The sequence below is a fragment of the Tyto alba genome, unplaced genomic scaffold (genome assembly GCF_018691265.1).
Source record: "Tyto alba isolate M040663 unplaced genomic scaffold, T.alba_DEE_v4.0 Super-Scaffold_42, whole genome shotgun sequence".
NCBI classification, from domain to species: domain Eukaryota; kingdom Metazoa; phylum Chordata; class Aves; order Strigiformes; family Tytonidae; genus Tyto; species Tyto alba.
The window spans coordinates 15,586,401-15,600,455 of NW_024881318.1; the positions used below are offsets into that span (position 1 = coordinate 15,586,401).

At 39.0% G+C, this 14,055-nt stretch overlaps 1 protein-coding gene across 3 annotated transcripts in view; it reads right to left on the reverse strand.

Annotated features, from left to right (window-relative positions):
* ZFR (zinc finger RNA binding protein) overlaps positions 1-14,055 on the reverse strand; it is a 42,162-nt gene that overhangs the window by 14,125 nt on the left and 13,982 nt on the right. For 2 of the 3 annotated variants that reach the window (XM_032992254.2, XM_032992257.2), the window contains exons 4-12: positions 13,042-13,186; positions 12,018-12,236; positions 10,488-10,735; positions 9,341-9,532; positions 5,934-6,234; positions 4,809-5,002; positions 2,813-2,932; positions 1,686-1,831; positions 1,145-1,307 (exon numbers count right to left, since the gene is read on the reverse strand). In XM_032992254.2, the coding sequence (XP_032848145.1) occupies positions 1,145-1,307; positions 1,686-1,831; positions 2,813-2,932; positions 4,809-5,002; positions 5,934-6,234; positions 9,341-9,532; positions 10,488-10,735; positions 12,018-12,236; positions 13,042-13,186 (1,728 nt within the window). The remainder of the gene's footprint in view (positions 1-1,144; positions 1,308-1,685; positions 1,832-2,812; positions 2,933-4,808; positions 5,003-5,933; positions 6,235-9,340; positions 9,533-10,487; positions 10,736-12,017; positions 12,237-13,041; positions 13,187-14,055) is intronic. The other variant, XM_032992256.2, reaches the window with a different exon arrangement.

The following is a 14,055-nucleotide window of genomic DNA, read 5'->3' on the forward strand; positions in this document are numbered from 1 at the left end:
GTATTCAATCTGAATCTCTTTTGTCTCAGCTTGGTTGTATCTCACTCTCTCACGACTAAAAATCCTGGCTCCATTATCTTTATAATGCGCAGGTATCAGAAGGCTATCATGTCCCACTGAAGTCCTCTTCTCCAAGCTGAACAAGCCAAGATCCCTCAGTCTCTCCTCACAGGGCATGCGTTTCAGACCCCTAACCATACTGGTAGCCCCACACCAAAACTCCTATGGTTTACAGTATCCTTCTTGTACTGGAAATGCCAAAACTGGATGTAGTATTGCAGTTTGCGTCCAATGAAAGCTGACCACTTCTCTTCATCTCCTCATTATGTTCCTGTTATAATATGTAACTCAGAATGCTGTTGGCCTTCAGTGTTGCCAGGGCACACTGTTGACTCATGGTTGCCTTGCTATGTGCCCATATCCCCAGACCCCTTTCGGCAGGGCTGCTACCCAGGCTGTCATTCCCCAGCCTGTATCAGTGTAAGTGGTTAATTCCTTCTCAAGTGCAGCATTAGGCATTTGTCATTGCAGAATTCCATAAAGTTCCTGTTGTCCATTCCTCCAGTCTGCCTAGGTCCCTCTGGATGGCAGCCCTGCCCTCAAATATATCAACTATTCTCCCCATCTGAAAATGATTCAATTTCATACTAGCTGCAAACCCGATGAGCATGCACTCCATCACCTTTCAGATCATTGATAAGGCACTAGTAAGACATATCCCAGGATAAACCTATGTGGTACTGCACTTGTTACTGACCTTCAGGTAGAGTACAACCCACAACGAACCATCATCCTCTGGGATTGACAATCCAACCACTTTTCATCCATATGTTTCTCTACTATTAGATAAAAAATGCTGTATAATGCAATTAAATAAGAAGTGGTACACAAATCCAGTGTGACTTGTATTTCAGAAGAAACAGTATTTGTCTTTAAGGCATCCTTCTGTCATTTCAGTGGATGCATTTTGGAAGATGGGCCCACCTACACAGTTTCATTAGCATATAATTTCCTCTTCACTTTCCCAAATCCTTTATTAAGAAGCACTGGAGACAATTGAAGTAGCACTGGATAATTTATACTTCTTAACTGTGCCTCCTATTAAGTATGATTTAAATTTCTTTTCTCAGGTTAGGAAACTCACAGCTGGTCCTTGTGGCTGAGGAGGCATTCCTGGTCTAACACCCAACAGGCCTAGAGGTCCTGGAGGACCATGAGGATATCCTCCATCTGGTATTCTGCGACGGTCATCCCAGTGATGCTGCTCTTCCTCCATTCTCCTCCAGTACATGTCCTCTTCATACCGCCTGAAGTGAATCAATCAAAGCGTTCTCTTTATATAGCAGTTAATACTTGCAACCCTTCTAAATAACTTCTTGTATGTCCTCACTAATTTCTACTAGCCATAAGCAAATATCAGTGAATTCCAGAGGGTAACTAAAATGAATGGTTATTTTGAAAATATGTCTGAATTTGTAACAAAAGACTTCCTAATATGTCTGCATTCCTCAAAGGGATTGAACCCTAACAAATGAAAACCTCAGAGGGATAATGACAATTTAGAACAGGACAGCACAGAGGTCCCAAAACAAGTATTCAAAATAACTAACTACAGAAGCAAAGTTAGTTTTTAGATAACCTGACTGCAGCTTTGTCTCATTCATTGATAAAACAGAATGCATTACCTCATTTCCATCCTCCAGCGTTCTTCCTCTTCTCGCCTTCTCCAGTATTCTTCTTTCTGCATCTGTTTCCTCATCTTCTCTTCTTGAATCTTTCTTGCTCGAATACTGGGCTTTACCTCTACTTGTAAGTCTGGGTTTACTTTTTTCTAGTTCAGAAAAATAATTAACGAAATGCTGTTTTTCCTCTTCTCATCTCAAAATTACAGAGTTCTTCTGACATACTTAATACATACTACAGGTCTACGATAAAATCAAGGGGAGTAAAATGCAGTTTTAGAACTGCACTCAATGAGTAGTTCAAGAAAAAAAAGAATCAGTGTCCAGTATTGTACAGGAATAGCAACATATTACACATAGCATGCATTCCCTCTTCATTTATATGAGAACAGTTGTGAGTGTGCACATTGCATTGCGCACCACTTGTCTTCTCCTGGGTTTTATTTCGTTATATTCTTTTTCACCACTATTATTATTACTACTACAATATTTTATTATTGTCATATTATATTTAGTAAACTGTTCTTATCTCAACCCGAGTTTTACTTTTTTTCCAATTCTCCTCCTCATCCCACTAGGAGGCGGGAGCAGTGAGCAAGTGGCTGCGTGGTGCTTAACTGCTGGCTGGGGCTAAACCATAACACCACAGTAGTCTCTTCCAATATAACCTTATAATAATGAAAATGCACACCACATGTCAATACAGCTGTCTCTCTCTTCATAACTAAAAAATTCATATTACTTATTTCTCAGATGTCTCCAGAAAGGGTTTATGTGGTTAATTCTGCCAAAAACATTGAGCACTACTATTTTACAGTATTTGAAATTCATGGTTAACAACTCAAAGTATCTACTGTTGCTTCCATACGTTGTACCACATTTTGATACTTCAAAGGCTGCCTGGAAGTGATGTTCAAAATGTTTAAAAAAATGCCAATAAAAACACAGTTTCACAGGCCACATTACTTTTTTAAAGACTGCATTCCCTAAGAAATATAGTTTTCTACATTTTTTTATAACCCGATTACTCAGAATACTTACTTTTGTCTAGTCTTTAAATGTAAGAATGTGTAATCAGTCAGCTGACATCTGATGGATTTTCAGACAGAAGTATTAACATTTCTACTAACCTTATACTGAAGTCTGTGCCGCCTCCCTTTTAAGTGCATCTCCTTGGCATTAGGATCATTAAAACTGCATTCACAAAGTTTACAGTGAAAGCGGATCACCTTTCCTTCATCATTTCTTACCTGGAAAATAAAGATATAACACATTTGGGTTTAAAAAAAAAACAAACCAAAAAAAACCCCCAAAGCTGATGTAAAAATTAATCTAATTCAGTGACAGTGGATAATGTCCACCTGTCTCAAAACACGGTAAAATGTTCACACAGTAACTGAAAGAAGGCAAAGTAGAACTTTCAATTCTGACAGACGCACCATTGTGCTTGGTAATGAACAAAGAACGCAGTTCTTCCATTCCAAAGAGTACAAAGCTTTAAACTCAAGCCTGAACATACCAAGTTAAATAATTACAAACCTGCAAGTGATGAAAAATTTACATCAGACTTCATCATAGCTCATGTCACCCACACGGAGAATGCCCCACTAAGCATAAAAGAAACATGCCCAATACAAACATATGCACAAGCCTTTGCAGGTTCAATGCCTTGTCATTCTTATCTTCAAGGAGGACCCAGGGAATTACAGGTCAGTCAACCTCACCTTGATCCCTGGGAAGGTGATGGAGCAGCTAATCCTAGAAACTATTTTCAGGTACTTTAATGGCAAGAAAATCATAAGGAGTAGTCAGCACAGCTTCACGAAGGGGAAGTCATGCTTGATCAACCTGATAAACTTCTGCAATGAAATGACCAGCCTGGTAGATGAGGGGAGAGCAATCAATATTGGCTACCTAGATTTTAGTAAGGCCTTTGACACAGTCTTACCATAATGCCCTCATATACAAGCTGTTGATGTATGGGCTAGGTAAGCATACAGTGAGGTGGACTGAAAACTGGCTGAATGGCCAGGCCCAGAAGGTGGCGGAAGAGTAGTATGAAGCCTAGTTGGAGGCTAGTAACTAGCAACGTACCCCAGGGATCAATACTGGGTCCAGCCCTGTTTAGTATCTTTATTAATGACCTGGATGCTGGGGCAGAGTGTACCTTCAGCAAGTTTGCACATGACACAAAACTGGAAGGAGTGGCTGATACGCCAGAGGGTTGTGCTGACATCCAGAGGGAACTCAGCAGGCTGGACAAATGGGCTGACAGGAACCATGAAGTTCAACAAGAGGAAGTGCAAAGTTCTGTACCTATGAAGGAACAACCCCTTGCACCAACATATGCTGGGGGTCATCCTGCTAGCAGCAAAGCAGCTTGGCAGAAAAGGACCTGGGGGTCTTGGTGGACACCCATGTTGGAATGTGATCCAGCAATGTGCCCTTGAAGCAAAGAAAGCTAATGGCATCCTGGGCTAAACTAGAAAAAAAGTATTGCCAGGAGGTTGAGGGAGGTGATCCTTCCCCTTTAACTCAGCACTGCTGATGCCACACCTGGGAGTCCTGCATCCAGTTCCGGGCTCCCAGTACATGAGACATGGACATATTGGACAGTCCAACAAAGCTCCCGCAAAGATGATGAAGGGATTGCAGTATCTGTCCTATGAGGAAAGGCTGAGAGTGTTGAAACTGTCTAGCCTAGAGACAAGAAGGCTGAGAGGGGATCTTCTTAATGTATATAATGACCTGAAGGAAGGGTGCAAAGAGGACAGAGCCAGGCTTTTTTCAGTGGTGCCCAGTGACAGGACCAGAGGCAATGGCCACAAACCTAAACATGGGGGATTCCCTGTGAACATCAGGAAACACTTTTTTACTGTGAGCATGACTGAGCACTGGCACAGATTGCCCAAGAAAGTTGAGGAGTCTCCAGTCCCAAAGATTCTCAAAAGCTGTTCTGGACATGGTCCTGGGCAATGGCTCTAGGTGGCCTTGCTTGAGCAGTGGGGTTGGACCTGATGGCCTCCAGGTGTCCCTGCTGACTTCAACCACTCTGTGATTCTATTTCATGTTGAGCAAATTTTCACTGAAATAGTTAAAAAGTAATATACATTTTCCTATCAATACCTCCTCCACATAGTCATGGCCCACTGGCTGGACATCACTTTGCAAGGCAGCAAGAGTTGAGGGAGTCACTGGTTCAGCTGCTGTATCTGGTTTTACTTCTTGTGTTTGTACTGTAGCAGCAGGAGTTGTTTTAACACTTTCAGCTGATTTCATTTCTTCCAGTTTACTTCCTGTTGTCTGAAGCTTATTGCCACCTACAAATCAAAGATGTTAAATTGTTAACTTCCATAAAATGAGAATGTGATTACACATGATTTGCAAACTGAAGACTTAATTTGCAAATATCGATGTTCTGGCCAAAGCATTACTAGTCTTATTTTAAAAAGCAAGTTAAAACTTAAATATATGTCAAATAATATTAAAGTTTTTTAAAAATAAGTTTAACAACATTCAAGTTATTTAAACAATTAGTTTTTTATTTTAGCAAGAAAACATTTTGCTTTATATAATTGCAATTTTCATTTCCATGTTTTTTCAAAAAAGACAGGACTGAATAGGAAGAACACATCAAGTATATTTCAATAATCTCTTTTCTGTCATCAGATAATTTTTTTCTGTAAATGGATCAAAAAAGTATTTCTAAACCTTATAATGTTTGTACTAACAAATATAGCATACTTCCAGTGTTGCAACTGCATAGGTCTTTCTTTCAAGAGCAGAATAACTTATTGTGGAACAGCTGCTTCCAATCTCTAAATATCTTGTCATGCTCATTTTGGAAGTTTCCACTGTTAGATTTCCACTGTTACAAGGATGTTTCAGTTACCCAGTTAACAACTTGCAACCTACTGCAGGTTCCCTTAACAGCCCAGGCTGTGAACTGAAATTAGGACCAACTGGACTATAAAACGCAATACTCCAGCAGTTACTACATAAGAAACCAAAGGTGGGAAGCTTCTTATGAAGATGAGAAAAGCCTCCAAGAGAGGTCAGGTGGAGACAGCCAGGCAGAAAACACCATAAATTTTGAAGCAAAGCTTTTATGTACATTCTTACTTCTACCTATCAGTAATTCTCTTAAACACAGTTACTCATGCATAAAGTTAACTAAATACATTTGTTTTTGCTACACTAAGTCTTAAAAAAAATATATAGAATAGGTTAGGTTTCAAAATAAAGACTGACTTCTGTACTTGCCAACAAAGTTTATTTTCGGTGTAGATATTTTCTTTACAGCTATATTAGCAGCAGTTGAAGACGTTTTGTTGTTGGTCGCAGTGTTAAGTGGTGTGTTTGTCATGGGAGTAAGAATTTTCACTGCAGAGGATGCAACAGAGGAGTTCACAGTACTGCTGCTAGTTGCTATATTTGAAGCAGAGGCAGTTGGCTTGGAAGCAGATGTGGACGTTGAGGAAGTAACTTGGGTAACCACATTTGGTTCAGTTGAAGGAATGGGTTTGCCAAGTTTTGTGTGCAACTTTACTACCTGTAAGAATGAGATAAAGTCATAATATGATCTCCCTGGGATAATTATAAAAATTGATGCAACACAAACATCAATATAACTAAAAAAAAAAAATCAGTATAAATAAAAAGTTAACTATTACTTCTTTATAAAAAGTGATCTTGGGTATAAAAAAAAAAAAAAGATGGACATGTAAATGCTCTTGTCATCTGTAATCATCTCACATTGCTTATTTCCATTAGAAATTCAGATATTTACTCCAAAAGCTGTGTAGATAAGAACAGAAAGCCAATAAACTCACAGGCCAATACAATTCAAAGAAACATTTTGCTCCAACTGTCTCAACATGACTGTTCTTCTGCCTGGTTGCTTTCTACTCTCTCTCCAAAGTGTAGTAGATTGAACTATCTTGGTTCCAAATAGTATTAATAAATAAGAGTTATTTAATTCAGATTCGACAACACTGTCTCTTTTGACCACTACATTTTAAGAGTATTTGTACTGAAAGAATTTCCAGGTTACCTAGCAAAACTGAAGAGATTCCTTAGGCACAGGTTTGGGTTTTTAAAAAAAGAAACAGAACACATCTGCGGAGATAGTTAAGGAGGGTGAAAGTGTATTCCAGAGCTCTTTAGTATCTTATAAAAACTAAAGACGTATATGCTTATTCTTAGAAGTAATAAGCAGAGGCATTTCCATCACATGCTTGAGACAGAATAATACTTCATTTTGGTGACAGCTGATCATGACCTGAAAAAGCAATGCTTGTAGCCCATAAGAACAAAACATGTAAAATCAAAACTAAAGACTGGGTTTAGCAAATGGCAGTAAAAAATATAAATCTGAGAGACATGCCTTTAATGCAACCACATGTACATAATCATGATATGCACACAATTGTATACATATACTTCCTAGATTTCTGTTCTTATTTTTCAAACTATGTTCCCCATCAGAATACAGACATACTAGTGTCACACAATATTATAAACTTAAGTTCAAGCAACTCTTCAAAATTACTTTTTTCCAGTGTAATTCATAAGATTCTTCAGTGTACCACAGAAATAGAGTCCTTTGAGATTTCATTTTTACCCTGATGACAACTTGATTAGCAGTGGTTAGTGACTACCTGTCCTGGGTTTGAGTGAGTGGTGGGGTTTTTTGGTAGCAGGGGAGGGGGCAATAGGAGTGTCCCCCTGTGAGAAGCATCGCGAGGCTCCCCCAGCTCCAAGTCAGCTCCACCTCTGCACCAAAACTAAGCCAGTCAGCTGTGCCTGTGCAATAATATATTTAAGAAGGGACATGGTGAGGAGGAGTCGGAGTTCTGAGGAGGAGTTGCTGCAGCTGCATGAATACCAAGGTCAGTGGAGGAACGGAGGGAGAAAGGAGGGGGGAGGTGTGCCGGAGCAGAGACCCCCCTGTATCCTGTGGTGAGATGGCAGGGTGGCCCCCCTCAAGCTCCCATGGAGGTCACCAGTGGAGCAGACACTGGTTTATGGCCCATGAGGGGCCCCACATGAACAATTAAAGTGAGCTGGGATCCTGTGGGAAGAAGCAGCCCCCGCTGTAGTAGCTCAGCACTGGGAGGATTGCAGCATGCGGGGGTGTCCCATGCCGGAGCAGTGTGGGGAAACGCTGCGGCCCGTGGGAGGGACTCACGTCAGGGAGGATTTGTGTAGGACTGTCTGCTGTGAGAGGCAGACCATGCTGGAGCAGGGGAAACAAGTTCCAGAAGCTCCCCCACCAAAGATGGAAGTGTCAGCACTGACTGCACCCCCCATTCCCTGCCCCTGCGCCACTGGGGGAGGACAGAGAGATACCAGGAGCAGAGCTGGGCCTAGGGAGAAGGGAGGGGTGGGGGGAAGGTGTTCTCAAGATGTGGTAACACTTCTCACTGTCCTTCTCTGTTAAGTGTTGTTGCTAGTGCCTGTAATAAATTTATGTAATAAATTTATTTATTTTCTTCCCCATATGAGTCTGCTTTTTGCCCGTGACCATAATGGGTGATTTGCCCCTCCCTGTCCTATCTCAAATCCCAAGCCTGGCTCATTTGTCCCTTCTCAGCACTGGAGGGGAAGGAGAAGTGAGCGGCTGTGTGGTACTCAGTTGCCCTCTGAGCTCGATCCATGACACTACCTGTGAGAAGGAGAAAGCTACATCCAAATATATAAAGATAATATATACTACACGCCATATACCTATGGAGTTATTTGGCATAAGCCAAAAATGCAATAGCTCAGCTTATTAACGTAAGAAAGAACACTAGGCAAGTCTGTCTAAATTATAACTTTTGCACCTGGCGGAAAATTGTTCTAAATCTGCTATGAGATATATTGATAGGAACAATGTTACTGATGTCACTTTTCACAGTGGTCTGAGATGCAAAGAGCTACAAAAGCCAGATATTAATACTGTATTTATTATTGACATTAATCTTACCAGGGTTATGAGGAAAATCTGTAATATCTAAATACATTCTATGCTGCCATTGCATCTGCTTTTGTATGGCCAAATTTAAAATAGAGCCCACAGGGGTTCATAGTGCAGCTCAGTGTCTTTCTTCCAGAATGTCCACCTAACTGCACCCAAATGCTAAGGAAAACATGCTTACCAGAAGTCTTTCAAACACACTCACTATAAAGTCTACATTGTTCCTTGACAGTTTTCTTTGCAAGAAATACCACAGTGATGCATAATAGTCCTGTCCCTTGGCACTGACACAGTTTACAGTGTTTCGAAGTGCACTGGAAGCTTCACAGCACCAGACAAGACAAACCGCAAAAAAAGTCTTGAAAAGCACTAGGCAGCACAATCAAGCTATCGCATGTCCTCATTAATTCTTTTCTCTGTCTTACTCTATACCTCCTTCCTTATTTATGCACTTTCCTCAATGCATCCTCTCCTCACTGATACCATGGCAATATTTTTCCCCCCTTTCACCCAACAAGGCCCTTTTAATAGTGAGCTCAGAGATAAGGTTGAAATATAAAGCAGAACTAAATGTCTTCAAACAAAATAATTCAAATTATATTGTTTCTGCATACTTTCTCCTCTCTAAGACAAGAAAAAATGATGGGAAGAAATACACAACTTGACTTGTATAGTAAGAACAAAAGAAAACTCTTACTTTCTGGTGCTTGGCTCCACGGATATGGGCAGCATAAGCATCTGCACCTGTACAAGACACATCACAAAGCTCACAGCGCAACTGATTCTGAGTTCCACGAGCAGAAGTGCTGCTGTTACTGGTGTTCTGGGAAGCTTTTAATGCTGCTTCTTTCTTTTTGTGTTTCTGGCCTTCTAAGTGTTCTTTATAAGTCTGTTTAAACAAACAATACACACACAATAAGCTGTCTTTGTAATATACAAAATAGCATAAACCATGTTTTGTATAAGAAATACATCCTATACTGAGCGTTTCCTCCATATGACATACTCTAAGGCAGTAGAGGCCACTCCTAAGATCAAGAAATTTCCTTCACCAGCAGGACTTCACTTTTAGCTAACAGAATATGGGCTTTACTCCACTTCTTCAATCAAGTACTGCTCAATAGATATTATCACTGAAAATGTGATATGATCAGAAAATGGTACTTTCCTGCATTGCATTCTACTATTCTTGAGTTTGAATCTTCCTGAAACTACAAGACCACTGTGATCAAGTGTATCCCGAGAACTAAAAAAGAACCATTCAAAAGGAAGTAGTGCATAAAGCTGTGCTGAAAATGAAACGCAAAATTGGTATTTGTTTCTATACAAACACTGGCAATCTAGAGAGCAGACAGGGTGGGAAAAATGACAAGTTTACCTAAAGACTAAGAGCTGTTGTTTGGCCAAAAGCACACATAAGCACTCTGTGTGAATTGTTATCTACTTTCTACTCACCTGTACCCACTATGAAACTAAACCAAGATGCTGGAATACAACAATGAATAAACTTACAGTGTTATCATTCACAAAATGTATGTAAATCCATAGTTTTGAAAAAAAGTATTTTCTACGGAGTTTGCTATGCTAAAAGCAAATCAAAGTTTACAGTATTTCTGAAGTCCAAAGCATAGCTAAAGCTTCTCTGTACAAGCTCAGGGGATATACCTTTTTATCTTCTCATAGCAAATCTTTCTGTAACAGCGCACATTTTCATTTGATTATTCCTTTAGTACAAGTATAGAATCACGTCTTCAAAAATTAGCAAATATTCTTAACGGGGTTAGTTTTTCAGCCAAAGAAATTATGACTAAAGTGTATAGCAGAATATTACATAATACAGGTACCTGTGGTCCAGCACAGCTGATCTTACAAACATCACAGTAGTGGATCTGGGGTGGTTTGGGAGGTTGTTTTGGTTTCAGTTGCTTATTTTGGAATGGTGCCTTTTTAGTAAAGGTGGTCCCTGTCCAAGCAGCTGTTGCTGCAGCAGCAGCAGCTGCAGCTGCTGCCTGTTTCTGTTGCTGCTGCTGCTGCTGGTAATAGGACGATGCAGCTGAATACACTGCGGCTTCATAGCCGGAATAAGAGGTACCTCCAAGATCAAAATAAAACAAATGTTACATCACTGTACATCATGTATCAATTACATAATACACCAGTTCAAAACATGTTGCATAATAGTTGGGAGGGAGGGGCATGGCAGTATATAAACAATTTATTGAGATCTTGTCAGGCAGTATGAATTTTTCTTGATGTTTCACAGTACACAAATACCTAGCTACCAATTATAACAGGAATATATCTGATTTTAGACACATCTTTGCAGATACTCAGTTACACTAGATATATCAAAACATCCCTAAAGAATACGTGAAATTTCCTGATACATTTGGTAAGACTGAGTATGATGTAACGAGAATTTTAATAAAAGATTTATCAAAGGCCACTTGAAGTAAGCAGTCCTCCAGAACCAGATCTGCTGTTCAAGTTTCCAAGTGGCAGTGAAGACAGACTTTATGTAGAGGAAGGGGAAAAAAATGAAGATAAAACACAGAATGGCTATTGCTATTACATTCTATTTCACTGACTTAAGTTGTTTTAGTAAAGAGAATCTGCTTGCCCACTAAAACCTGGCTATGCAGTCACTGATTTCTAGTATCAAAGTTATATAAATGAAGAAAACTGAGCATTCACACCTTTGTGCCAGTTTTCCCATAAACCTTCCACATCTACTGGTTCAACTATTTTCATCCTCTGATCAGGTTCTGTCTCAAGAAAGTCTTAAAATCCCTTTTTAAACAGAAAACAAACAAGACAAAGTTCCAAGGCAGCTATAATATGCCAGTGAATTACCATCCGGCCATAAAGTAAACATCTTTTCATCTTTAAGTACTTTTTGGATTTCTAATGTTTGAAGGAAAAATCTTTTTTTCAGCACCCATTCTCCTCCCATCTTGGGTCAATACAGTCCAAACCTAAAGATTTATATTGGACTGCTTCTCCCTGTCTCTAACTGCTCTTTGATGGCAGCATGCTCCCTTCCAATTTCCCTGGGTAATATTTGTGTGCATGCATTACCTTGTTTTTTCTATCCCCCATCTTTTCTTTCCAAACCTTACAATAAGTCACAATACACTCTGCATGTAGAAATGCCAACACTTTGTTTATTCTCACATGTAACTAAACAGGCACATAAAAACATGAAACCTTTTTTAAAAATACAGCAAAATATTTTGCCATCACAATGACTGAACTGGCTGATACTTCTCAGCAGACTATGATGTAATTGAACATGAACTGCTAAAATTCTGAGTGTTTAAAGCTGCTCCTGTAGCAACTGCAGATCCCAGAAACATAATATGCAAAATTCTTACCAGAGTAAGTAACTGCTGTTGTACTGTATGTTGCACTTTGAGTATAGGATGGAACAACAGTAGCTGCTGCTGCCACTGGCTGCACAGTAGATGACACCGGATATATAGAAAATGTAGTTGTTGCTGGACTTGGGGTTGCAGGTTTTATAGCTGTCACTTGTCGTGTTTGCTGAGCTTGGGTATACTGAGTTGCTCCTTGGCTATATCCTGCTTTTGGAGCTAAGTAGGATAGAAAATAAAAGTGTACAAACACTGATACATTTTAGTTGAATGAAATGCAAACCGTATGGAGTGACAACAATATGCTGGGGAATAAACGCGTGACAAGTGGTTGGAGTTTTTTTGTTGTTGTTTGATTGGTTTTGTTTTTTTGTGGGCTTTTTTGGTCTTTATTTTGGTTTGTTTTTTTACAGTTACGGTTATGTACTGTGTACCACGTATCACACAACTGTTTAATCATGTCACAGCTCACACTAGCAAGCCTCAGATTTATTTAACTGTGCTGCCATGCTTTTAAACAATCTTGTTATTCAATGTTTCCACTAGAGTACACTAAACCAAAGTGCACATAAAATTTCCTATATTTTCTAATTAAAGTAAAAAAAAATAAATAGGCTTTACGCTTTGTAGCAATCATGATACCAGGAATTTAAGAACTACGTAGATTAAGTAACTAAGAATTTAAAAAGTCTTTCTAATCAAGTTATCATCTGAACTCACTACTGACTATTTGAACCTACTTCAGCAATATTTCTAGACAAATAAACAAGAAGTTTTCCTAGAAGTATGTTCTGAGTGTATTTAGCAACAATTCAGACCTCATAGATAGCTACTTGTGGCAATGTCAGAATAATGTTCAAGTTGCAGGTGCAGCAAATTTTTCTACACATTGACAGAGATTACATGAAAATAAAAAAAAAAAAACGTATCTGGATAATGTCAAATATTCAAAGAAGTATTTTTAAGATATTAAAGTAGTACACAGACTGTGTATAATGACTGCAGTTTGAATCATGCCACCCACCTGTCTGGTAGTACGATTCAGCTACTGAAGGTTGAGGCTGGGCAGCAGCAGCCACAGCTGCCGCAGTCGCTGTTGGCTGTTGATAGTACTGTTTGCTGTCATAAGCTACAGCTGGTGCAGTAGAGCGAACATAAGAATAGGAATCCTAAAAATTCAAAAAAGAAAAACCAGCAAATTTCTCCTTTAAGTGTATACACCTGGAGTAATAAAAGTCATTAGCAGAGTCAAAGAAACAATATATTTTCTGCTGGTCCACAAAAGCAGATTTAAAAAAAATATCTACAGATACAGTATATACAAATAAATGCATTAAATAAATTAAATTTACCTTTACTGATACTTCAGGCCTGAAAACAACCCTGCTTGTCTTTCACACTTAATACAGGTATTAACTTCATGCTATCAAATTACTTTCCCTACTGAATTATTTTTGCTATTGAAAAGCAACTACTCTCACTACTTTTTCATAATGACTGTATCAGATTACATTTCTGTAAAATACGAAGTGAAAAACCACTACAAATCTCCACAAGATGTGAATTTCTACAGGCCACAATAAACTCACCAGTTTACAAACATGGCCCTATACTGACTTTAAAAATCCCATCATTAACAACAGTTTTCTTGGTTTTATTTTTTAGAGTATGAAATTGATACTTCTAAAGCCTCCTTTACTTTTTGGAGTATCAACTAGTTGATCAGGGAACCATATCTAGTCTATAATGGCAAAGCAAGTAGCCCACTGGACACCTCTAGAACTCAGGAGATAGCTAATAAGTTTAGAATGGGAAGGCCTGGAAGCTGCTATATATATATATATACATACATTCTCTCATCCTCACCATATTTATGGTAAAGCGTAAGGAGTTGATCAACTGAGGGGTAGCAAGGCATGAACTACTATACCTGAAGTGTACTAATGTATAAAAATTATTTTTATTTCCAAGAAATACAACAATAAAAAGTCTCTTCCATCCAACCTGTGTAAACTGGAATGGTTTTTATTTAGTATAG